This window comes from Salvelinus namaycush, chromosome 8 (genome assembly GCF_016432855.1).
Source record: "Salvelinus namaycush isolate Seneca chromosome 8, SaNama_1.0, whole genome shotgun sequence".
Taxonomy (NCBI): domain Eukaryota; kingdom Metazoa; phylum Chordata; class Actinopteri; order Salmoniformes; family Salmonidae; genus Salvelinus; species Salvelinus namaycush.
Genome location: NC_052314.1, coordinates 28,999,493 through 29,026,961, shown reverse-complemented (window position 1 = coordinate 29,026,961; position 27,469 = coordinate 28,999,493). Strand labels below are relative to the sequence as shown.

The 27,469-nt window shown below is 41.7% G+C and overlaps 1 protein-coding gene and 1 long non-coding RNA gene across 2 annotated transcripts in view; both read left to right on the top strand.

Moving 5' to 3' along the window:
* Positions 1–5,887: 5,887 nt before the first annotated feature.
* The window catches only part of LOC120052091 (carboxyl-terminal PDZ ligand of neuronal nitric oxide synthase protein-like), a 243,937-nt gene continuing 222,355 nt past the window's right edge, over positions 5,888–27,469 (top strand). The window contains exon 1 of the mRNA XM_038998944.1: positions 5,888–6,367. Within this exon, the coding sequence (XP_038854872.1) occupies positions 6,263–6,367 (105 nt within the window). The 5' untranslated portion in view covers positions 5,888–6,262. The remainder of the gene's footprint in view (positions 6,368–27,469) is intronic.
* LOC120052604 lies at positions 7,323–22,125 on the top strand. The gene is made up of 8 exons (XR_005477392.1): positions 7,323–7,525; positions 8,222–8,252; positions 9,976–10,007; positions 10,151–10,202; positions 11,517–11,621; positions 15,411–15,434; positions 16,471–16,664; positions 21,238–22,125. It is a non-coding gene; the product is annotated as an uncharacterized LOC120052604 (long non-coding RNA).

Sequence of the window (27,469 nt, the reverse complement as noted above, 5' to 3'; positions counted from 1 at the left end):
AGACGCTCACCCGCCGCTCGGCCCTCCGGTGGGTGGTCGAACACTGCTCGAAACCGGCGGGTGAACTCCGAGTAGTGGTCCCGAGCCGAGTCTGGGCTGTTCCAGACTGCGTTGGCCCAGTCCAGGGCCCTACCCGACAAACAGGAGACAAGGAGGCTTACACTCTCCTCACCCGAGGGAGTCGGACGCACGGTAGCCAGGTAGAGCTCAAGCTGGAGCAGAAATCCCTGGCAACCAGCCGCTGCTCCATCGTACTCCCTCGGGGGGGTGAGACGCAATGTGCTGGTCCCAGCCGATGACACTGTAGGAGTGGGTTGTGTCGTCTGCAGGGGAGCTGAAGGGGGCGTCGGGAGACCACTCCCTCCCATTGTTCCATCCTCTCCATCATCTGGTCCATCGCTGACCCGATACGATGAAGGACAGCTGTATGATGATGGACGCGCTCCTCCATAGTTGGGAGAGGGGTGGTCGCTGCTTCTGCTGACTCCATATGTGGTGCGGGCTTCTGTCAGAGCTGCTAGGAGTACTGGGTGGAGGAGTCAAGCGCAGAGAGCAGGGTTTCAAGAAAGTGGATTTATTTTCCAGTTGACAGGGAAAACGATCATGCCCTAAACACACGGGCGCATGAAAAGACGAGTCCAAAAACACAGGACTAAACTGTCCAGAAAAAATAATAAATCCACATAACAATCCAACACCAAATAACAGAGAAACAAGCCCGCACAAAAGCCAGCGGGCTTACTGCCCTTAAATAGCCTACCCACAAAACTAAACTCAAAACAGGTGCACCCAATCAGCCCAAACTAACAGAAACAAAAAGAAAAGAATCGATGGCAGCTAGTAGGCCGGTGACGACGACCGCCGAGCACCGCCCGAACAGGAAGAGGCACCATCTTCGGCGGGATTCGTGACAAGACACTTGCCAGTTGGTCAGCGCATGCTCGGAGTACATGTCCTGGTAATCCGTCTGGTCCTGCAGCCTTGTGAATGTTGACCTGTATAAAGGTCTTACTCACATCGGCTACGGAGAGTGTGATCACACAGTCGTCTGGACCAGCTGATGCTCTCATGCATGCTTCAGTGTTAATTGCCTCGAAGTGAGCATAGAAGTAATTTAGCTCGTCTGGTAGGTTTGTGTCACTGTGCAGCTCCCGGCTGTGCTTCCCTTTGTAGTCTGTAGTAGTTTGCAAGCCCTGCCACATCCGACAAGCGTTGGAGCCGGTGTAGTACGATTCAATCTTAGTCCTGTATTGACGCTTTGCCTGTTTGATGGTTCATCGGAGGTCATAGCGGGATTTCTATTAAGCTTCCGGATTAGTGTCCCGCTCCTTGAAAGCGGCAGCTCTACCCTTTAGCTCAGTGTAGATGTTGCCTGTAATCCATGGCTTCTGGTTGGGGTATGTACGTACGATCACAGTGGGGACGAAGTCATCGATGCACTCATTGATGAAGCCAGTGACTGATGTGGTGTACTCCTCAATGCCATCGGAAGAATCTCAGAACATATTCCAATCCATTGACTTTCTTGGTAGGCTACTGTTTACTGCTATTTTTTAAATTTTTGTTACAAGCCGTGTTTCGTTAAAGCCTATTTATTTTTGTTACAAGCCGTGTTTCGTTTAAAAGCCTATTTATTTTTGTTACAAGCCGTGTTTCGTTTAAAAGCCTATTTATTTTTGTTACAAGCCGTGTTTCGTTAAAGCCTATTTATTTTTGTTACAAGCCGTGTTTCGTTAAGGCCTATTTATTTTTGTTACAAGCCGTGTTTCGTTTAAAAGACTATTTATTTTTGTTACAAGCCGTGTTTCGTTAAAGCCTATTTATTTTTGTTACAAGCCGTGTTTCGTTAAAGCCTATTTATTTTTGTTACAAGCCGTGTTTCGTTTAAAAGCCTATTTATTTTTGTTACAAGCCGTGTTTCGTTTAAAGGCCTATTTATTTTTGTTACAAGCCGTGTTTCGTTTAAAAGCCTATTTATTTTTGTTACAAGCCGTGTTTCGTTTAAAGGCTGTGTAAAGTTCATTTGTTTCAATGTACCGGTAGGCACCTGCGGCTTATAGACATGTGCGGCTTATTTATGTACAAAATACATATATTTTTTTAATTCAGTGGGTGCGGCTTATATTCAGGTGCGCTTAATAGTCCAGAAATTACGGTAATTGCTGTATCATCAGTATCAGTGGTAAGTAGTAATAGTAGTATTTTATAAAGTAGGAGCTACATTAGAAATGGTCAGTGACGGCAGAATCAGAGATCCCTCTTCTAAAGAACCAGGCTGTATAATGACTGATCCCAAAAATCAACTTACTGCTGGGAGCATATGCAGGTAGTCCAGTGGTTAGAGAGGCGAGCCGGCCACTGGAGGGTTGTACATTTGAATCCCGAGTCTGATGGGAAAAATCTGTTGGGATTATAATTGTTTTGCCTTCGAGCAAGGCACTTACAGTAACCCCCCAACAACAGCTACCCGGGCACCCAGTATGGAGGCCCCACGCACCTCTCCAAAACCTCTGTGTGTGTGTGTGTGTGTGTGTGTGTGTGTGTGTGTGTGTGTGTGTGTGTGTGTGTGTGTGTGTGTGTGTGTGTGTGTGTGTGTGTGTGTGTGTGTGTGTGTGTGTGTGTGTGTGTGTGTGTGTTTTAGAGAGGTTGGGTTAAAAGCGGAAGTCCAAATTCAGTTGTACCTTGTGTGCAATTGACCAATAAAGTAATCTTAATCTTAAAGCCAGCACACTATTGAGTACACAAACAGAAATGGAGAGAGAGCTAGTGAGACTTGGGCAGTGTCCCAATAGTCTAAAGATGCTCATCCACACTAATCTGAAAGCACGGGATAGATGGTATCAGATGCCCAAAGGCATCCTTACATTATCCATATGATTTTCACCCATATGGATAAGGCAGCTAGGAGAGGAAGTGACATAATACTGTTGGGATCAACCCTTCAACTGCAATCATTCATGTCACAATCTTTCAACTGCAATCATTCATATCACTGCCTGGATAAACATAATGATGGTTAATGAGAAGAGAGATGAGGAGAGGAAGGAAATTAAAACTATTGAGATGCACCCTTAGGCTAGTTAGTCAGTCAATGCAGCTACATACTTTAGTCTCTGCCAGTGTTGTGAATTGGTGCTGCTCCAATTCCCCACACATCTGAGACACCTTGGGGAGCAGAGCGCTGCTTCTTACCATAAGTTACAGACAGGTGACAAAGATGAACTGCATTATACAACACCAAGCTACATTCATTATGCACATCTTGTACAGAACATTGCCTGCACAGCATAATGAGTACCTTACTACAGTCATTAGCTTAGGTGACCACTAGTAGGTAGTCTTGCTCTTTCTAAGTTTCAAGCCACTGTCTATTCATTGATATCTCCCTATATTTTATAAATAACATCACTATTCTACATAATCATAATAATTGAAAGAGATTATCTGGTACTTTTGTTTACTTTTTAGCCAGTAGTTCTGAAAGTAGCCTTACGAGCCAAAGTGGTTTACGAAAATTGCGTACTACGTCACATATGTGCAGATATGTGCACCACATCATTACTCTCTCTTGCTCTGCTGTGTGTGCATCTTGCTAGCTGTCACTCAAATTTCGAGGGGCTGAACCTCATTGGCTGGAACTCAAATTGCTAGGGGGCTGACCCACATGGGGGGAAATGGCGCTGCACAGCTTCCAGTAAATAGTTGCTTTCAAACTAGGGATTTCGTGGCTAATTGAAGTAAAACAGTAATTCTGCTCATAGATTATGCAGGTATGAACTACACATTGACACATTCCGCCCAAAGCGGGAGGTTTAAAAATGCTTACTAATCATCAAAGTTCTGGAGCATGTCTTGAACTAGGCAAGTCAGTTAAGATCAAATTCTTATATACAATGACTGCCTACCCTGGACGACGCTGGGCCAATTGTGCACCGTCCTATCACAGCCAGATGTGATACAGCCTGAATTTGAACCAGGAACTGTAGTGACACCTCTTGCACTGAGATACAGTGCCTTTGACCGCTACGCCACTCGGGAGCCCATCTTATAATGAAGATAACTGATCTAAAATCCATTGAAGGTGAATTTACCCACACTTAGTTGGAGTTGGTATAGTAATCCAAAGCATAAACATAAGTCTGTCTCATAAAAAATGTAAATGGCCAGACAGCAGTTGAAAAAAGAACAAAGTGTAATCGTGTCACTGTTTTGGTAGAAGGCTGAGGGATGGGGCCTGAGAAATCGAATCACTCTCAAATTCATAGACAGCGCTATAGATGCAAGGACTGATGCGCCAAAATTATAGTTTTAACCATGTTTTGAGGCTATACAGTGCTCATTTACATGTACTTTGTTTACAAACATTGGCGTAAAACAAGCTTATATGTTGGGGTTCTGATGGGGTATTACAGTTAAACTAAGCTCATGAGGAATTTATAAGTGATATTCTTCATCAATCAATGGGTACATATCATTAACTTATAAGTCAAAAAATGGATGTAGCAACTGCTGATTGCCCCTTTAAACAAGTGTTACTTTTATTTTATTTAACTAGGCAAGTCAGTTAAGAACAAATTCTTATTTACAATGATGGCCAACCAAAAGGCAAAATACCTCCTGTGGGGACGGGATTAAATAATAATAACAACATGTAAATATAGGACAAAACACACATCACGACAAGAGAGACCTAAGACAACAACATAGCAAGGCAGCAACACATGACAACAACATGGTAGCAGCACAAAACATGGTACAAACATTATTGGGCACAGACAACAGCACAAAGGGCAAGAAGGTAGAGACAACAATACATCACGCAAATCAGCCACAACTGTCAGTAAGAGTGTCCATGATTGAGTCTTTGAATGAAGAGATTGAGATAAAACTGTCCAGTTTGAGTGTTTGTTGCAGCTCGTTCCAGTCGCTAGCTGCAGCGAACTGAAAATGACGAGCACAGGGATGTGTGTGCTTTGGGGACCTTTAACAGAATGTGACTGGCAGAACGGGTGTTGTATGTGGAGGATGAGGGCTGCAGTAGGTATCTCAGATAGGGGGGAGTGAGGCCTAAGAGGGTTTTATAAATAAGCATCAACCAGTGGGTCTTGCGACGGGTATACAGATATTACCCGTTTACAGAGGAGTATAGAATGCAGTGATGCGCCCTATAATGAGGATGAGGGCTGCAGTCGATATCTCAGATAGGGTGGAGTGAGGCCTAAGAGGGTTTTATAAATAAGCATCAACCAGTGGGTCTTGCGACGGGTATACAGATATGACCCGTTTACAGAGGAGTATAGAGTGCAGTGATGTGTCCTATAATGAGCATTGGTGGCAAATCTGATGGCCCAATGGTAAAGAACATCTAGCCGCTCAAGAGCACCCTTACCTGCTGATCTATAAATTATGTCTCTGTAATCTACCATGGGTAGGATGGTCATCTGAATCAGGGTTGGTTTGGCAGCTGGGGTGATAGAGGAAACCAAGTCTAGATTTAACTTTAACACAGTGATATAAGTATGCATACCGTACACCTGCACTGCAATAAGGCATACACTGTATGTAAACACTAGCCTACCATCATGTCACTACATAGTCTTTACGTTGAACAGAAAGAGCAACTATTTTTTCCCCCAGTGCTGCTAGGGTGACACTGGGAAAGTTTGTTTTGCATGGCCCCGTACCCCGCGTAGGCGGAGTTTGTATATTGTAGACTATTCCACTGGTCTTTTTGTGAACTCTCACTCAGGGCACCGGGCCGTGCCAAACAAACTCGCCCTCCTATTATACCATGAATTACTATGTTCCAATGAAAACAGGAGGAATTCCCAGATTCCTCCAATCCCGATCTGCCTGGAGAATCCATGCATGGGGAGAGTGACAGCGGCTAGGCTGGTCATGGCATTTTACTAGTGGGGAAAACAGCAGGACCAGGAAAACAACATTTTTGACTGTTGGGGTAGTTTTGGTGATTTTACGTCACTGAAAGTAACCTTGGGCTACTTATTTAGGAAGTGAATAGATTTTCTGGAGAGACACGATTGTTATTGTATCAGAACTGAAAGCCAGTCTACTTGCTTGAGCAATAGATACAAAGTTACACCTCCTAGCCCACTGGATAATTGTGTGACACACGGATCTGGGACGACTACTCGATGCAATGGACCACTGGATTTAAGGAATTTGGGACGCGTTTTGGGCTTCGGATTAACAATTAGGTTCGTCCCCTTCCGTCTGGTGTCGAAACGGATAGTCGGCAGTCATGCCAGCGAAAACAAAGTACAATCTTGTTGATGATGGCCATGATTTGAGAATTCCAATGCATAACGAGGAAGCATTCCAACATGGGATCAACTTCGAAGCAAAGGTGAGTTATTTTTATATGCTACTGTATTGAGATTATTTGCAAAACTATTTCCCAATCCCTCCTTTTCCTCATTAATGGAGTTAATGTAAGTTTTGCTAAAATGTGTTTAGCCTATTGAATATTACGGTGGTATATTGCTGCCACTCTGCAAAATAATATGTTTTGTATCATTATGATATAACATCACAGTATTACGAAATAAATCAATAACGAAAATAACCCATGTTGTCGTTATTATATAATAATATGAGACAGATCTCGTTATTACGAGAAATATAATATTGTAATGATAAATATGTAGGTATTATGAAATAGCCCGGTTGCACGCTATTATTGAAAAATAGCCTATGCCTTAGGCTACTTGGCAAATGTGGCTTCCTCTCATGCACAGGTTGACATTCTGGCTGGTTTGCTTGAGTTGGTCAATTGCATTTTTTCCTCGGTTTGAGGCATTGGGAGATATTAGAGAGATGTCATTGAGGAATAAAGATGGAGTTGTCATTAGTTTACGGACATTGTGGAGTTCTCTAAGGCTCTATAAACGGAAAAAAATGTATCGGACTTCCTTGCTAATAGCTTTATTCCTTCTTGATCAACTGGGCCGTTATGGGAAGTTACATGGATACCAACTAATGCATCTAAACGGAATATGTGGGAATCCAAAACACAGTCAGGCATTTACTTCATGCTCTAGACCCCCATGAAGTGCACATTTTGGGCAGAAGTCTCTGGGAACGAGTTTAACTGGCTTGCTACTTTACCTTCACAACCAAGAGAACAGTCATCGAGGGACATTTTAGGTAACCCAGCTAGCACAGAACGTTCCCTAAAGGGTCTCCTTTGGTTCTTAGAAAAATAACTTTCACAGAATGTTCTGGGAACATTGTGGGAAAGTTATTTTTCTAAGAACCAAAGGAGACCCTTTAGGGAGCGTTGCTATTTTGGTAAGGTTGTTCTGTGCACATTGTTCTGAAAACATTCAAATAACCTCATAAAATAACGTTATTTTTTGGTGAATTAGAACTTTTACATAACATTCCCCTGTGGTTCCCGTTTGGTTGTTGGAAGAAAAAAGTTCTGGGAACGTTCTGGAAACGTTGCATATCTAAGGCCGTATTGGATCAAACTGCTGAAAGAGAAGATAAAGTGTTTGTGGAGGTAAGTGCACATCATTTTGTAAATAGCTAACTCGTTTTTTTTATTCCCCCCCAAAAAACGTTTTGAACTCTCCTTTACAATTTATTTACAAGACACCATCGTCACCATAGCAACGGTTGACAGTTAAAGAAATGGCTGCCAGCCAGTTTAGCTTGTTTCAAGTACTGCTAATATTACAATTTTTACAGGTAGAGTCAGAGAAACATACTAAAACTACAACACGTGTTTATATGAACATGTTATGGGGTAGCATAGTTATTTTTTTACCGTTTTGTGTTTGCAGAATAAAAATGTTTGAGTAAATTAGCTAGTTTAGCTAGCATGTTCTCCAGCTGCATTGGCTGCTAGCTAGGTCTGACCATAAAAACATATTTTTTGGGAGAGTGACAAATGAGGTCTGATAACCCTTTTGCTATGTTATAATTTTGTTACTATTTTGAAAAGGATGGCGATAGATTTGATTTGTTGAATGACTAGACTACTTGGCTAGTACCTGACAATGGTATCCAAGTCACATGACCCGTCATGTAAATAAGGAACTGATTGCAATTAAATAGTAAACAGAGGTTCTTTTTTTAAATTCAATAGGATTTCCACTGAAATACATTAGTAATTCATTAAATGGGTCACAACTGAATAAAACGTTTAATTAATAGAAATGTATTATTTTAACATCACTTTCTGTTTTACTTTTAGCTTGCTTGGACAGTTTCCCCACCTGCACCATGTGAGTTATCTTCTACAGTATAGCAGAAGGCCACCACAGAGTTGATACAGTGGGGAGAACAAGTATTTGATACACTGCCGATTTTGCAGGTTTTCCTACTTACAAAGCATGTAGAGGTCTGTAATTTTTTATCATAGGTACACTTCAACTGTGAGAGATGGAATCTAAAACAAAAATCCAGAAAATCACATTGTATGATTTTTAAGTAATTAATTAGCATTTTATTGCATGACATAAGTATTTGATACATCAGAAAAGCAGAACTTAATATTTGGTACAGAAACCTTTGTTTGCAATTACAGAGATCATACGTTTCCTGTAGTTCTTGACCAGGTTTGCACACACTGCAGCAGGGATTTTGGCCCACTCCTCCATACAGACCTTCTCCAGATCCTTCAGGTTTGGGGGCTGTCGCTGGGCAATACGGACTTTCAGCTCCCTCTAAAGATTTTCTATTGGGTTCAGGTCTGGAGACTGGCTAGGCCACTCCAGGACCTTGAGATGCTTCTTACGGAGCCACTCCTTAGTTGCCCTGGCTGTGTGTTTCGGGTCGTTGTCATGCTGGAAGACCCAGCCACGACCCATCTTCAATGCTCTTACTGAGGGAAGGAGGTTGTTGGCCAAGATCTCGTGATACATGGCCCCATCCATCCTCCCCTCAATACGGTGCAGTCGCCCTATCCCCTTTGCAGAAAAGCATCCCCAAAGAATGATGTTTCCACCTCCATGCTTCACGGTTGAGATGGTGTTCTTGGGGTTGTACTCATCCTTCTTCTTCCTCCAAACACGGCGAGTGGAGTTTAGACCAAAAAGCTATATTTTTGTCTCATCAGACCACATGACCTTCTCCCATTCCTCCTCTGGATCATCCAGATGGTCATTGGCAAACTTCAGAAGGGCCTGGACATGCGCTGGCTTGAGCAGGGGGACCTTGCGTGCGCTGCAGGATTTTAATACATGACGGCGTAGTGTGTTACTAATGGTTTTCTTTGAGACTGTGGTCCCAGCTCTCTTTAGGTCATTGACCAGGTCCTGCCGTGTAGTTCTGGGCTGATCCCTCACCTTCCTCATGATCATTGATGCCCGACGAGGTGAGATCTTGCATGGAGCCCCAGACCGAGGGTGATTGACCGTCATCTTGAACTTCTTCCATTTTCTAATAATTGCGCCAACAGTTGTTGCCTTCTCACCAAGCTGCTTGCCTATTGTCCTGTAGCCCATCCCAGCCTTGTGCAGGTCTACAATTTTAGCCCTGATGTCCTTACACAGCTCTCTGGTCTTGGCCATTGTGGAGAGGTTGGAGTCTGTTTGATTGAGTGTGTGGACAGGTGTCTTTTATACAGGTAACGAGTTCAAACAGGTGCAGTTAATACAGGTAATGAGTGGAGAACATGAGGGCTTCTTAAAGAAAAACTAACAGGTCTGTGAGAGACGGAATTCTTACTGGTTGGTAGGTGATCAAATACTTATGTCATGCAATAAAATGCTAATTAATTACTTAAAAATCATACAATGTGATTTTCTGGATTTTTGTTTTAGATTCCGTCTCTCACAGTTGAAGTGCACCTATGATAAAAATTACAGACCTCTACATGCTTTGTAAGTAGGAAAACCTGCAAAATCGGCAGTGTTTCAAATACTTGTTCTCCCCACTGTAAGTGCATGAGAAACAATACATTTACTAAGTGATTAATCGGTTTCTGATTCTTTGTCTCATTTGCAGCTCCATTTTGTTCAGAAGTCTACTAGTAAAAGGTGAGCAGGTTTACTTTATTACTACAATGAACACTCACCGGACGGTTTATTAGGTACAGGACCGCGTTCATGACAATCCATTGTTTCTACAGCTATTAGTCTGCTTATCTAGTCTTTTATCTACCATTTCTCCTTTTTTACAGATGGAGCAATTGTGGGACACCACCACTTGTGAACACCTACTCAACCTCTAAGGTAAATGGCTTACAGTAACTTGATAGCATTGAAGGATTCACATTGAAACAATGGACCTTATTTTGTTGCAAATCCCAAATGGACCCCCATACCCTATGCACTTGTGGAGATCTGAGATGATTTGATGGGTTTAAACAATATGATTAAACCTAGCCTATCAGAGGGTTAATTGGAATAATGACAAATTTGCTCACATAAGTCAAATCCTCTCAGATCTCCTCAAGTGCATAAGGAGTAGGGTCTAGGGCAGGGTTATTCAACTCTTACCCTACGAGGGTTGGAGCCTGCTGGTTTTCTGCTCTACCTGATAACTAATTGTACACACCTTGTTTCCCAGGTCTAAATCAGTCCCTGATTAGAGGAAACATTTTTTTTTTAATGTAATGGAACTGGCTTCGAGGTTCATAGTTGAGTTTGAGGGGTCTAGGGGGTGATTTAGGATTGGGCCATACTTTTGGAATCAGAACTTTCAACTGAAGTGTGACATACATTAGACATCTGTTATGGTTAACATGTGATTCAGTTTGTCTCACAGAAGTTTCTCTAAGCTCAACTGGAAGTGTCACAGAGCAGAGGTACAGTAAATGGCCTACAGTAACTTGATAGTATTTAAAAACATTGAAGCATTCACATCGAAACAGTGGACCTTATTTTGTATTGTCACTCTCACAGAGAGTACTGTACTTGTAAGGTCATATTTTAGAACGTAGCTAGCTAGTCATGTTGACAATAGAAAAGCTTTCAGATGATGGCCACCTGACCCAGATTGCTATTTATAATGGACCGTTTTTGTATTGCGTAAACAACAACAGTGTGATGGTGGGGATACAGGGCTGTGTTCCCAAAAATTCATAAATACAAGCAGGGCATAAAATGAACACCTGCCAAATGAGGGTAGATTAAGGTATTGTGGGGTAAGAATGTCTATTTCACCAGCCACGTTGTAGGCTGGTCAATTTGCAGGGCTCAACAGTGCAAGCTTTACATTCACATTTGCGAGTAAAAAGTCAAGTATGAGCACATGCTGCAGTATCTGTTTTAAAGTATTTCTGCCGTTTTTGTTTAATAGCTGCTAATCGCACAAAGAAATGCAAATATTTTGTTCTCTTTTACTTCTAGAATGAAGCATCTGTATGCAGGGGTGGTAATAGCATATGAAGTAGTGAAATATGTGGTGGTTGTTACAACCACCTGGATTGTTACAGATTCAGTATGTTTCTACTCTGACAACCAAAGATTGTGTTCTGACCTTTAATTGTAATATATACTGTTTATTGGGTTATATTTAAAATACACTGTAACCTCTTCATCAAGGTGTGTATTGCTAATGGACCAAAAAAGGTAACCCCAAAAAAGTTCAACTGTGAACGACCCGACAAGACATGGAAAATGCAACGGCCAGAATTCTGGAGACCACAGGTAAATGTAATATGTTTAAGACTGAGAGTATGAAATCTGGATTCAGTATGACAATCTAATAGGGCATCTCCAGTATGGGACTTTACATTGAGGTTTGGCCTATCAAGTGACTATTGTAGAATTATTTGTAACCAGATTATACAGTGAGGGAAAAAAGTATTTGATCCCCTGCTGATTTTGTACATTTGCCCACTGACAAAGAAATAATCAGTCTATAATTTTAATGGTAGGTTTATTTGAACAGTGAGAGACAGAATAACAACAAAAAAATCCAGAAAAACACATGTCAAAAATGTTATAAATTGATTTGCATTTTAATGAGGGAAATAAGTATTTGACCCCCTCTCAATCAGAAAGATTTCTGGCTCCCATGTGTCTTTTATACAGGCAACGAGCTGAGATTAGGAGCACACTCTTAAAGGGAGTGCTCCTAATCTCAGTTTGTTACCTGTATAAAATACACCTGTCCACAGAAGCAATCAATCAATCAGATTCCAAACTCTCCACCATGGCCAAGACCAAAGAGCTCTCCAAGGATGTCAGGGACAAGATTGTAGACCTACACAAAGCTGGAATGGGCTATAAGACCATCGCCAAGCAGCTTGGTGAGAAGGTGACAACAGTTGGTGCAATTATTTGCAAATGGAAGAAACACAAAATAACTGTCAATCTCCCTCTGCCTGGGGCTCCATGCAAGATCTCACCTCGTGGAGTTGCAATGATCATGAGAACGGTGAGGAATCAGCCCAGAACTACACGGGAGGATCTTGTCAATGATCTCAAGGCAGCTGGGACCATAGTCACCAAGAAAACAATTGGTAACACACTATGCTGTGAAGGACTGAAATCCTGCAGCGCCCGCAAGGTCCCCCTGCTCAAGAAAGCACATATACATGCCCGTCTGAAGTTTGCCAATGAACATCTGAATGATTCAGAGGACAACTGGGTGAAAGTGTTGTGGTCAGATGAGACCAAAATGGAGCTCTTTGGCATCAACTCAATTCGTCGTGTTTGGAGGAGGAGGAATGCTGTCTATGACCCCAAGAACACCATCCCCACCGTCAAACATGGAGGTGGAAACATTATGCTTTGGGGGTGTTTTTCTGCTAAGGGGACAGGACAACTTCACCTCATCAACGGGACCATGGACAGGGCCATGTACCGTCAAATCTTTGGTGAGAACCTCCTTCCCTCAGCCAGGGCATTGAAAATGGGTCGTGGATGGGTATTCCAGCATGACAATGACCCAAAACACACAGCCAAGGCAACAAAGGAGTGGCTCAAGAAGAAGCACTTTAAGGTCCTGGAGTGGCCTAGCCAGTCTCCAGACCTTAATCCCATAGAAAATCTGTGGAGGAAGCTGAAGGTTCGAGTTGCCAAACGTCAGCCTTGAAACCTTAATGACTTGGAGAAGATCTGCAAAGAGGAGTGGGACAAAATCCCTCCTGAGATGTGTGCAAACCTGGTGGCCAACTACAATACACGTCTGACCTCTGTGATTGTCAACAAGGGTTTTGCCACCAAGTACTAAGTCATGTTTTGCAGAGGGGTGAAATATTTATTTCCCTCATTAAAATGCAAATCAATTTATAACATTTTTGACATGCGTTTTTCTGGATTTTGTTGTTGTTATTCTGTCTCTCACTGTTCAAATAAACCTACCATTAAAATTATAGACTGATCATTTCTTTGTCAGTGGGCAAACGTACAAAATCAGCAGGGGATCAAATACTTTTCCCCCCTCACTGTATATATATTTTTGACTCGTATGACAGAGCAAAGACGAAAGTTAACTGGGCAGAGGAGACATCTAATTTGGAGACAGATCATCTCCAAAAAAATAAAACCCTCACTTTCGAGACTATCAAAGTCATGGTAATTACTGGTAATCTATATAACTAGCAGTTAACATTACAGTACCCTAGTAGGCCACGTTTAATTTGTGTGTTGCCATTGAATTGATTGTATGGAACGTACAGTCGTGGCCAAAGGTTTCGAGAATGACACAAATATTAATTTTCACAAAGTTTGCTTGTTCAGTGTCTTTACTTATTTTTGTCAGGAATACTGAAGTATAATTACAAGCATTTCATAAGTGTCAAAGGCTTTTATTGACAATTACATGAAGTTGATGCAAAAAGTCAATATTTGCATTGTTGACCCTTCTTTTTCAAGACTTCTGCAATCCGGCCTGGCATGCTGTCAATTAACTTCTGGGCCACATCCTGACTGATGGCAGCCCATTCTTGCATAATCAATGCTTGGAGTTTGTCAGAATTTGTGGGGTTTTGTTTGTCCACCCGCCTCTTGACGATTGACCACAAGTTCTCAATGGGATTAAGGTCTGGGGAGTGTCCTGGCCATGGACCCAAAATATAAATGTTTTTTCCCCCGAGCCACTTAGTTATCACTTTTGCCTTATGGCAAGGTGCTCCATCATGCTGGAAAAGGCATTGTTAGTCACCAAACTGTTCCTGGATGGTTGGGAGAAGTTGCTCTCGGAGGATGTGTTGGTACCATTCTTTATTCATGGCTGTGTTCTTAGGCAAAATTGTGAGTGAGCCCACTCCCTTGGCTGAGAAGCAACCCCACACATGAATGGTCTCAGGATGCTTTACTGTTGGCATGACACAGGAGTGATGGTAGCGCTCACCTTGTCTTCTCCGGACAAGCTTTTTTCCGGATACCCCAAACAATCGGAAAGGGGATTCATCAGAGAAAATGACTTTACCCCAGTCCTCAGCAGTCCAATCCCTGTACCTTTTGCAGAATATCAGTCTGTCCCTGATGTTTTTACTAGAGAGAAGTGGCTTCTTTGCTGCCCTTCTTGACACCAGGCCATCCTCCAAAAGTCTTCGCCTCACTGTGCGTGCAGATGCACACATACCTGCCTGCTGCCATTCCTGAGCAAGCTCTGTACTGGTGGTGCCCCGATCCCGCAGGACTGAAGCCTTCTACACAACAATTGAACCGCTCTCCTTGAAGTTCTTGATGATCCGATAAATGGTTGATTCAGGTGCAATCTTACTGACAGCATTATCCTTGCCTGACGGCACGTGTTTCCTTGCAGGTAACCATGGTTGACAGAAGAACAATGATTCAAAATACCACGCTCCTTTTGAAGCTTCCAGTCTGTTATTCAAACTCAATCAGGATGACAGAGTGATCTCCAGCCTTGTCCTCGTCAACACTCACACCTGTGTTAATGAGAGAATCACTGACATGATGTCAGCTGGTTCTTTTGTGGCAGGGCTGAAATGCAGTGAAAATGTTTTTGGGGGATTCAGTTAATTTGCATGGCGAAGAGGGACTTTGCAATTAATTGCAATTCATCTGATCACTCTTCATAACATTCTGGAGTATATGCAAATTGCCATCATACAAACTGAGGCAGCAGACTTTGTGAAAATTAATATTTGTGTCATTCTCAAAACTTATGGCCACGACTGTACAGGTGCTTCGGTCAAAATGGTGAAGAGGCAGAGCAGAAAAAGGAGACAGAGTTAAAGTAATCACAATTGTAGTTTCTTGATCTACAGTATACTGAATCACACCTGTTTTGTTCAATTGTTGAGTGGTCATTGAAAACACAATACATATTTGATTATCACTTTTATTTAAATGTATAATAAATATTTATTAAACAGATTTTTTAACATTCAGTTCACAAAATGACGATGTCTGCAGCACCAGAGGTAGACTATGATGCTAAATTAGGAACTTTCAAAAGAAACTTGAAAATACATTCCAATACCTCTAACTAATAACATGTCTTATTTTGTTTTACAGCTGTCTCCCCGCTTTCCAATGATGGTAAAAAGCTCAACTTACAACTATTTCAAAACACATATTTGATTTTCACTTTTATTTTAATATATGTTGTACCCAGGGCCTAAAATGAACACCCACCAAATACGGGTAGATTTTGGCATTGGCGGGTAAGATGTCTATTTCATCAGTCACGTTGGCGGGTGGTCAGGGCTCCACATTGCAAGCATTTCACTCTCATTTGTGAATAAAAAGTCAAGTATGATCACATTTATAGCAAAATAAATACTGCAGTAGCTGTTTTCAATGTATTTCTGCCTTGAGCTGCAACACTGCATGGCTGGGGGCTGTGTGCACTTGAAGAGCTGAGTGACAGATACATTTCTAGAAGCGCTGCGCAAAGGTATAACAATGAGTCTAATTTACTTTAAATGAAGTGAGACTTTGTGTTTCTTGGCTATTGACATACTTTTGTTCACAAGCTAGGATGTTTTTCAATGTTTGAGTTTAAACTGCTAGGGTAGAGAAGCAACGGGATACTAGTCAGACTCAATCTCACAAGCACAAACATGACTCCAGTCGAATTACCAGGGTAACCTCCCGACCTTAAAGGGGCAGGTGAACATTTTTGTCTCATCTGTGATATTTTGGTTAACATGAAATCAAATAATATACCACATTACTTCTTACTAGTAATACAGTTGTTTTAGAAACATTACAAAGCATGCTCATCTGTGTTTTGTTTGTGTAATTTTAGTGGGGGAAAATATTTTGGCTGCTAGATTTTTAAATATACCTGCCACAGTGGCTGGTAGACCAAAAAGTACATTTTAGGCCCTGGTTGCACCCATCTTTGTGGTGCTAAGTTAGGAACTTTCAAATGAAGTGTAGCATACATTAGACATCTGTTATTGTTAACATGTGATTAATTCTGTCTCAGAAGTTTCTCCACCAAGCTCACCTGGAAGACTGTCCCCCAGCAGAGGATTTTATGGGGATATTGTTGTTCTCTAAGCACAGAAAAATATTTAAATGAATTTAAATATTAACTGTACCCTTGTACTTGACTTAACTATTGCAGGATTCCAAATGATCGTGCTGATGAAGCTGGAAACAATTATCGAGAACCAGTTGGAACTCCTAGCAATTCAGCTGCTAGCCGCTGGAGCACAAGATCTGCCAGACCAAGTCCTGCCTAGACCTTGAACGACCAAGGAGGATTTGGAGGACCTCTGCAAGAGTCTGGAGGAGGCCACCACATAACGAAAAGAGATGGTATGAGCCTTAATCTTTGAAAATGTTCCTAAAACTTCCAACAACAATCTGTTGTAAATCACAGTATTTAAAATGATGGGATTACTTCTGTTCCCTAGGGGGAAGGGACCTCAACACCATGGTGCGCAAGGTACTCTGCAAAATTGTTACCAATTATGTTTTCAAACACTACAGTTTGAGAGGGAGGACCTGGGCCTAGATTCACAAAACCTTCTTAAGAAGAATTGTATTCTTATTTGCCATTTTTTCCTTAACTATAGACTTAAGAAAGTTAAGCAAAGTTGCTATTCCTCAAAGGTTCTTGGAAAGGTTCTTGGAAATGTTCTTGCGCTATTTCTTATGTTTCTCCCTAAGAAAAACGTTAAGAGGAAATTGATTCTTGAAAATAAAGTTAATGGATTTGTTCTTAATTCCAAGATAGCTAAACCCTTGTCCTAAACTCTGGGCAGTTAGAGAATAAGCTCATGAAAGTATTTGAACATGTTTCATTCACTCAAACTTCATCTAAAAGTTTCAGTATTGATTATTTTAAACCCAAGAACATGTTTTAGAACAGTAATCTCAGTACGAAATATGCTAACATGAAATATAGATAGCTAGCTAAATTGGTTATCTAGCAACAAACATCGTAAGAAGATTAATAAGATATTTTAAAAATTCTTAAGAAAATTATAAGATCTGAAGATATTGTTGAGGAATTGCACTTACGAACTATCTTAAAATTAATTAATTATTTTCTTTTGCGTAAGAAGTGTTTTTTGTGAATCTGAGCCCAGGTGATTTGCAGGTTAATAGCCAGGAGGTTCAATACTAACCTACACTGAGTGTACAAAACTTTAAGAACACCTAATATTGAGTTTCACCCCCTCTATTCGTCGCGACAAGGACTCTACAAGGTGTAAAAAGCGTTCCACACGGATGCTGGCCCATGTTGACTCCAATGCTTCCCACAGTTGTGTCAAGTTGGCTGGATATCCTTTGGGTGTTGGACTATTTTTGATACACACGGGAAACTGTTGAGCATAAAAACCCCAGCATCATTTCAGTTCTTGACACAAACCGGTGCACCTGGTACCTACTACCATACCCTGTTCAAAGACACTGAAATATTTTGTCTTGCCCATTCACCCTATGAATGGCACACATACACAATCCATGTCTCAAGGCTCCTCCCCTTCATCTAGACTGATTTGAAGTGGATTTAACAAGTGACATCAATAAGAGACCATAGCTTTCTCCGGGATTCACCTGGTCAGTCTATGTCATGGAAAGAGCAGGTGTTCATAATTTTTTATACACTCAGTGTATAGTTGAAGTCGGAAGTTTACATACCCTTAGGTTGGAGTCATTAAAACTCGTTTTTCAACCACTTCACACATTTCTTGTTAACACACAATAGTTTTGCATCTACTTTGCATCTACATCTACTTTGTGCATGACACAAGTTATTTCTCCAACAATTGTTTACAGACAGATTATTTCACTTATAATTCACTGTATCACAATTCCAGTGGGTCAGGAGTTTACATAAACTAAGTTGACTGTGCCTTTAAACATCTTGGAAAATTACAGAAAATGATGGAAGGAGACGTGTTCTGTCTCCTAGAGATGAACGTACTTTGGTACGAAAAGTGCAAATCGATTCCAGAACAACAGCAAAGGAACTTGTGAAGATACTGGAGGAAATAGGTACAAAAGTATCTATATCCACAGTAAAACGAGTCATATATCGACATAACCTGAAAGGCCGCTCAGCAACAAAGAAGCCACTGCTCCAAAACCGGCATAAAAAAGTTAGACTACGGTTTGCAACTGCACATGGGGACAAAGATTGTACTTTTGGGAGAAATGTCCTCTGGCCTGATGAAACAAAAATAGAACTGTTTGGCCATCATGACCATCATTATGTTTGGAGGAAAAAGGGAGAGGCTTGCAAGCCGAAGAACATCATCCCAACCGTGAAGCGCGGGGGTGGCAGCATCATGTTGTGGGGGTGCTTTGCTGCAGGAGGGACTGGTCCACTTCACAAAATAGATGGCTTCACGAGGATGGATATATTGAAGCAACATCTCAAGACATCAGTCAGGAAGTTAAAGCTTGGTCGCAAATGGCTCTTCCAAATGGACAATGACCCCAAGCATACTTCCAAAGTTGTGGCAAAATGGCTTAAGGACAACAAAGTCAAGGTATTGGAGTGGCCATCACAAAGCCCTGACCTCAATCCTATAGAACATTTTTGGGCAGAACTGAAAAAGCGTGTGCAAGCAAGGACTCCTCGTTTCACCTATTACTGGCAACTTCAGAAGGGTAATGGCAGAATCCTGAAGCTTGCACTAGCGAACTTGCAACATTGTATAAAATATTCTGGGCCCTCAGTTTCCCACGCCAGTTATCTCGGGACAGACACAGCTGTAGGGATAAGAAGCAGTGCTTGACTTGGGCAGGAGCTCACTGGAGCTGAGTACCTGCACCTCAAATGTTCTACTGCTTGAGCTCCTATTCCTCTTATAGAATATTAGCTCAAAAGTATTGTGGAGCTCCTGCACCTACATTTAAACAGTATCAGCACCCACAATGAGTACCGGAACGTATTTCAGTCCAAGTCAAGCACTGATAAGGTAGGCCTATTTTATAACTTTTCCATTGGATCAGAGCAAGCCATTTTTCCCTTTCACGCTGAGTGGTTATCGAAAGGGAGAGAGATATTTCAAATACATTGAGGAACTATTGTTCTCAATGGATGTTAAAACAGACTTAGGGTTAGGTGAAGAACATTACTTTGAGTAGCTCCACAGGTCATTAGTGGTGGTGCATTAAGCCAACCACAAATACTATCAGATCCCCAAATGGGCACATTTATATGCCTACATTTGCGCGCAGGCCAGGTAGCCTATAGGCCTACTTCTATGCCTGCGCGTCCTTACTCAAAATTGACAGGAGCGCTCCAAACAAAAGACAATGACTAAATTGTCAAAACTCGTTTCTCACAAGTGTAGCATAGGTTGTGCACTCTGCAAACAATGTGTCCACTCCGATAATGAGAACGTGAAGACTGGAATAATAATAATATTGAATGCTCTAAAATAAATTACCATAATCAAAGTAACAAACATTGTAGATTAGAATTTATAGGAATTAACAGTAAATGTACTACTGGTGATATGTGTAATGGGGAATTGATATACACTAACAATCAAACGCAAAAAATCACACAATGAAGTTATGAAACAATGAATGTGCACAAATTGGCGGGAGAGAGCGCATTCTAGACAGAGAAGTGCATTGTGCATCTGGGCGCATGGTCAATCTGTCGTCTGCATTGGCCATGTAGCATTTACGGTGATATGGCCTCAGCAGAAGTCAGGGCATTCATACTTATTGTACTTCGCAGAGCCTAGTGGTTAGAGCATTGGGTCAGTAACCAAAAGGTTGCTGGATCGAATCCCCGAGCTGACAAGGTACACATCTGTCGTTCTGTCCCTGAGCAAGTCTGATGTGGATGTCGATTATGGCAGCCCCCCGCACCCCTCTGATTGTGGAAAATGCATTCAGTTGTACTATTGACTAGGTATCCCCCTTTCCCTGTTGTCAAGGAAGAGAGTTTGTGTTAATACAGGATGTACCATCCCCACCAACCGTCAACAAATCATGTCAATGCGGAGCTATACAGAGCCCTCCGCATTGTTAAAACATTTGGGTGGCGCATGGCAATAAGCTCGATTTGGCCTCTGCATGCCTCTGGAGGCGCTGCAATTGCATCACACCCTCCATATGGAGCCATGTTTTTGGATCAAGCATAAATTGGCTTTTAGTCTAGGCCTCCGCAATGGATTCGTTCACTGAGATGGGCGCAAATATATATATGTATATAAAATGTGTTACTGCTCAACTAAAACAATCTCGGTCGACTAACAGCCTAATGACCAAACAATCGACCAGTCGACTAATTGGGGTCAGCCCTAAAGTACACCAACAGTCAGTGACAATAATTTGGCACAAGTGGTGACCGTCTTTCCCGGTAAGAGTTCTGCTGAGGTCCTGCTCCCAGTCTGCTTGCTTTCTGACCAATACAGCATTCTTTCTCTCATCACCTTTGTGTGTATGTGACATGATTTGTGTTATGTCCCGATTCTCTACCTCGGGCTCAGCTCGAGGCCCAAATTAGGAATGAACTGTCCTCCAACAACCAAAATTAGGAAGAAATAGTATTATATGTGATTAGAAATGTATTAACTTGTGACCCACCTCTGACATAACCAGGTCACACTTTGGGTCCCGAAACCCTGCTCTATCTCCCTAAGTGTGCACCAATGGCACCCCCCCATTAAAGCATTGGATTGAGTCATGTTTTATTTTTCCATTCTGGTTTGGATTTAAAACCCAGCTAATGCATATGATTTCAGACTTTTCTGGTCAAAGCACAGATTAAAAAAATATAAAAGTTTTTTTTTTTTACTTAAGATAAAATACCAATGAACTTCCAAAGCACAATGCTGAACTTTTGGGAAGGACACAATATCCTTTAGAACCCCTATAATAGTATATAACTAATTAAGAACTCTTTGTTTTACAGGTTACAGAGAGGGTTGAAGAGGAGGTTGTGGAGGAGTGAGCCCTTGACTCCCCTGTACCATAGACGGTGGTCAGACAAGACAATTGTGTAATCCGTGTGTGTGTGCCAATCAGATTGCAGATGTCTGAATTGTTGGCAAAAATTATAAATGTGTTAACTGTTAATATATTTTATTTTGTACGATTTTATAACTTTTTCAAACAATACAAAACATGCACATACCAATTACAGCATACAGACGCACACAAACATCAATGACATAACACCTGGCCAGACCCACCTGCTCACACCTCATCCATCTCCAGCGCCCGCATCACTCTCCGCCACATGGCCTCAAACTGTACCATTTTGTTTTACTCTGTCACCAACGCATTTTCAACATTTTAGATAATATAGTATTTGACTCTTCCATTGTGTTAGTGATGGAGGATTGGTTGATTTCCAGTTAAGTGTGCATTTTTTTCAAGATGATTGATGAAAGGTATCATTCAACCCATCGGGTATCTCACTGCTCACTCATATGCCATGTCTTGAAATATTCAGACAGACGGATTAAACTTACATTTACATTGTGATACTTCTGACAGACAACTTTCTAACTCTGCCCATAACTTTTAGACTTCATAGCATCCACAGAAGGCATGGATTATTGTTAGTTTTACGCTTAAGACATGACTCCGCCGTTGTGCTGTAGTATGTGATTTTTCTCTTTGTATAATACATTCTATACATTAGTTTATACTGGATTAAGTGTACATTTTTGTTATTGGTGTCCCTATAACGGGAGGTTGAGATAATGTATGCTAATGTAATTAGCATGCCATTGTAAGTAACAGCAAACTTTCCAGGACATAGACATGTGTAAATTCTTGTTAATCTAACTGCGCTGTCCAATTTACAGTAGCTATTACAGTGAAAAAATACCATGCTATTGTTTGAGGAGAGTGCACAACAACAACAACAAAACATTTATCACAGAACTGGTTTGATACATTCCCCTCTGAAGGTAAATAATGTACTTACATTCAGTAGCCTTGCTCTGATTTGTCATCCTGAGGGTCACAGAGATAAAATGTAGCATAGTTTTGTTTGATAAAATCCATTTTTATATTAAATGTAGGAACTGGGTTCTACAGTTTGAACCCCTGCTGTCTCTGGCTCCACACCCACCCCGCCTGGCCAACTAGATGTGTGAAAGTTAGTGTATAAGCTAATGATCCATCATGTATGACATTCCTGGGAGTGTATAAACTTTAGATTTTGCATTATCATATCATTTTTGTATGTTCTCTATAGTTATGTATTTGAAAATGTATCAATTGACAAATTCGGCACATTTAGGTATACTTGCAATGCTTCACTGGATCAATCTGAAACGTTGCAAACACACTACTGTGTGCATAGAAAACGCATGTTTATTTGTTTGTATTATCTTACCAGATCTAATGTGTTATTCTCCTACATTAATTTCACATTTCCACAAACTTCAAAGTGTTTCCTTCCAAATGGTATTAAGACTATGCACAGTCCCCAAGAACAAATTAAAGAAAGCGTACAGTATTATATAGAGCCCTTATTGCATGGAACTTCCTTACATCTCATATTGCTCAAATAAACAGCAAACCTGGATTCAAAAAGCAGAGAAAGCAACACCTCACGGCACAACGCCTCTCCTCTATTTGACCTAAATAGTTTGTGTGTATGCATTGATAGGCTACCTGTGCCTTTAAAATTTCTTTATGTAGTTCTGTCCTTGTGCTGTTCTTGTCTATTGATGTTCTGTATTATGTCATTCTGTATTATGTTTTGTGTGGACCCCAGGAAGAGTAGCTGCTGCTTTTGCAACAGCTAATGGGGATCCTAATAAAATACCAAAAAATGCCAAATATCCTTGCTTCAGGTCCTGAGCTACAGGCAGTTAGATTTGGGTATGTCATTTTAGGCAAAAATGTAAAAAGGGTCCGATCCTTCGTTAGTGATGTTCCAACATTCCCTCCATCATGTGCCAATATCACTTATTTTTAAGTCTTGGAGAGCTTAAAACTTGTATTTGCCCATATAAAGTCAGTTATGACTGAGTATACTGTACTTAAAAAAAATGTCTTCAGTGGGGTAATTGGTATTACTGAGAATAAATATAAGAACTAATTGTTCATATTTAATTGTGCCAGCCTGTGTGTGTGTTAATCTGATTGCAGATTTCTCCGAACCCATTTTATAAAACAAATTGATAACAGAAATTATAATTGTGTTAATTGTTCACATTTAATTGTGTAATCGTGTGTTTCCAATTTTGTAACCTTCAGAGAACGTTCCCAGAACATTCCCAACTGTGTAACCTTCAGAGAACGTTCCCCGCTACCTTCATACAACCAAAAGAGAACGTTCAAAGAGCATTACGAAAACCGTCCATTTCAACCTTTGGGGAACATTGGTGCAACATTAATGGAACGCACAACCTTCAGGGAACATTCCCAGAACCAACATTTGTTATCTGGGAAGTGTCCTTTTTGTCTTGTAATTTCACATTTGGAAGGTGCATTGAAACAATTAGCTAGCATGTGAATTTATAATTTCTAGAACAGCCAGCTAGCTAACAAGCTAAATGAATAATGCACTGAAATTAGCTGCTCTCGAGGGGATCACTATGGTAGCTAGCTATGGCTATTCTCAAGAACAAGCAAGCCACTGTCTGAGAAGCATGGCTGACTGATTGAGCATTCTACTCAATGCATTGTTAATGAGCGCTGATTTAATCAAAAGTGCATTACAGTGGCTTGGAAATACAATTACATTTCAAAAGGAGGTAAACACTTAGTAGGAAAAGCTTTTATCATAATTGTGTCACCAGATTGATGTTAGATGTAGTATAATGTTAGCTAGCTATCTAGCTAAGATTGAGGGGAGACCACCGGATTGTAGCTAGCTAACGTTAGCATTGCTACATCATTTTGACAAACTTTGCTAACTAATGACAACATTGCCATCCGTTTGACGACATGAAAATGACGGCGAAGTTGTTTCCTACTAAACATTTGTCTACTTTAACAATGTCCTCATATTTCCAGGCCACTATAATGTTATTTAGACGAAACAGTCGTTAGCCTTCATCTAGCCTCTCCCGAGTCTCCAAAAACCTAATGATCAGGTTTTCAGGGGAAATGAAAAGACAGCCTGTGACGCGACATCTGGTTTTGGACGTTAGCAAGGCGATCTTAACTCCTCCACATTTGCTGGATTGGTTGAACACTGCAGAAGAGAACCACCCCGACCAGTTTTTTTTTTTCTCGTCAAGACCAGTATCTACAGTACATACGAATTTACCGTACTAATCATATTTCATTCATGTAGGGTCCACTTTGACCCAAGAAAACAATCCAGACTAAGAATTTGCTGAAGGTAACCTCATAATGAATACTAAACTCAGCAAAAAAAGAAATGTCCTCTCACTGTCAACTGTGTTTCTTTTCAGCAAACTTAACGTGTAAATATATGTATGAACATAAGATTCAACAACTGAGACATAAACTGAACAAGTTCCACAGACATGTGACTAACAGAAATGGAATAATGTGTCCCTGAACAAAGGGGGGGGGGGTCAAAATCAAAAGTAACAGTCAGTATCTGGTGTAGCCACCAGCTGCATTAAGGACTGCAGTGCATCTCCTCCTCATGGACTGCACCAGATTTGCCCATTCTTGCTGTGAGATGTTACCCCACTCTTCCACCAAGGCACCTGCAAGTTCCCAGACATTTCTGTGGGGAATAGCCCTAGCCCTCACCCTCCGATCCAACAGGTCCCAGACGTGCTCAATGGGATTGAGATCCGGGCTCTTTTCTGGCCATGGCAGAACACTGACATTCCTGTCTTGCAGAAAATCACGCACAGAACGAGCAGTATGGCTGGTGGCATTGTCATGCTGGAGGGTCATGTCAGGATCAGCCTGCAGGAAGGGTACCACATGAGGGAGGAGGATGTCGTACCTGTAACGCACAGCATTGAGATTGCCTGCAATGACAACAAGCTCAGTCCGATGATGCTGTGACACACCGCCCCAGACCATGACGGAACCTCCACCTCCAAATTGATCCCGCTCCAGAGTACAGGTCTCGGTGTAACGCTCATTCCTTCGACGATAAACGCAAATCCAACCATCACCCCTGGTGAGACAAAACCGCGACTCGTCAGTGAAGAGCACTTTTTGCCAGTCCTGTCTGGTCCAGCAACGGTGGGTTTGTGCCCATAGGCGACGTTGTTGCCGGTGATGTCTGGTGAGGACCTGCCTTACAACAGGCCTACAAGCCCTCAGTCCAGCCTCTCTCAGCCTATTGTGGACAGTCTGAGCACTGATGGCAAGATTGTGCGTTCCTGGTGTAACTCAGCAGTTGTTGTTGCCATCCTGTACCTGTCCCGCAGGTGTGATGTTCGGATGTACCGATCCTGTGCATGTGTTGTTACACATGGTCTGCCACTTCGAGGACGATCAGCTGTCCGTCCTGTCTCCCTGTAGCGCTGTCTTAGGCTTCTCACAGTACGGACATTGCAATTTATTGCCCTGGCCACATCTGCAGTCCTCATGCCTCCTTGCAGCATGCCTAAGGCACATTCACGCAGATGAACAGAGACCCTGGGCATCTTGCTTTTGGTGTTTTTCAGAGTCAGTAGAAAGGCCTCTTTTAGTGTCCTAAGTTTCATAACTGTGACCTTAATTGCCTACCGTCTTGTAAGCTGTTTGTGTCTTAACGACCGTTCCACAGTTGCCTTGTTCATTAATTGTTTATGGTTCATTGAACAAGCATGGGAAACAGTGTTTAAACCCTTTACAATGAAGATCTGTGAAGTTCTTTGGATTTTTACGAATTATCTTTGAAAGACAGGGTCTTGAAAAAGGGATGTTTCTTTTTTTGCTGAGTTTAGTATTATATGACAGAGTGGACCTGATCCTAGATCAGCACTCTTACTCTGATGGCGAATTCTCTCTCTCCCTTATCTTGACCCCCTGGTCTATGATTTGAAGTTTCTCTTTAAATTACAAGATTAAACCCAATGGAACTTTGTTTGTTAGCTAGTACCAACAGTCATCAATCACTAATACATATCCGGATGGTAGTCTGTCTAGACAGACAGGTTAACACCCACAATGTGCCAATATTCCAGCAATGTTCCTGTTGAACGAAGAATGAGGCAGCGCTCGGTTTGTTTTGGCAAGTTTTGAAAGTGTCTGAAAAAGTGTTCTATTGGAAAAGTTTTGTTACTAGGTAACTTCCTTTTTGATTTTGTATCCCGCGGCGCGGTTGGCATCAGTTGCTGGGACCGCTGCTATCTGTCCAGGGATCCTGCCTACCAAGGGTCTGATGATGACCTGCTTGGCGTAGCAGCTAGCCTAGCTGCCATTGTTAGCTGCCTATCAAGCTAGTGGAGTTTCCTTGAGGGCTTGAACGCAGCCCGCGACGCGGTTAGCCCTTGTGGCTGGCACCGCGGATTGTCCTGAGCTTGTGACTGTCTAGATCTCTACTGTTTGTTGCTGTTTCCATATTCCCTGCGACCTGCCCTGTCAGGAGTTGCGGAGAGTAACAGCCGGTGGGTGTACCGTTGAGGACGATGGTGTCTCTATATCACAGGTGGAAGGATCTTTTAAACAAACAAAAACAATTCTACAAGCAGTTGTTACAACAACAAGAAAATAGCTTCAAGTGTTGTGTACTAATACTGGTAGAGTCAACTATTATAAGAATGGATGACCGGACCAGAGAGGTACAAAAACTGAAGAACAGTTTAAAGTTCTCCCAGGGTCATGAGTTAAACAGGAAAATGGCAAGATGACGACAATCTGTAAGTCATTGAAAGAGGACATTAGTTTTTTATATGAATCCATGATAACAATGACAGAGAAATCAGATTATCTTGAGGGACAATCAAGGCGGGACAACATTGTTGTCGATGGAATTGCAGAATCTCCACATGAGACCTGGATGGAGTCTGAGGACAAAGTGAGGGAAACGATCTCGGAGAAACTGGAGATGGACCACAGGAAGATTGAGTTGAAGCGTGTCCACAGGACTGGAAAACCCACCACCGGCCCAGGTGACAGGCCCAGGCCAACAATCGTCAAATTCCTGAGGTTCAAGGACAAGGTAGAAAGAGCCAAGAACTTGAGGGGAATGTACATATTCCTCAACAAGGACTATCCTGACTATCCTGTGCGCCAGAAGAGAAAATAACTTATCCCGG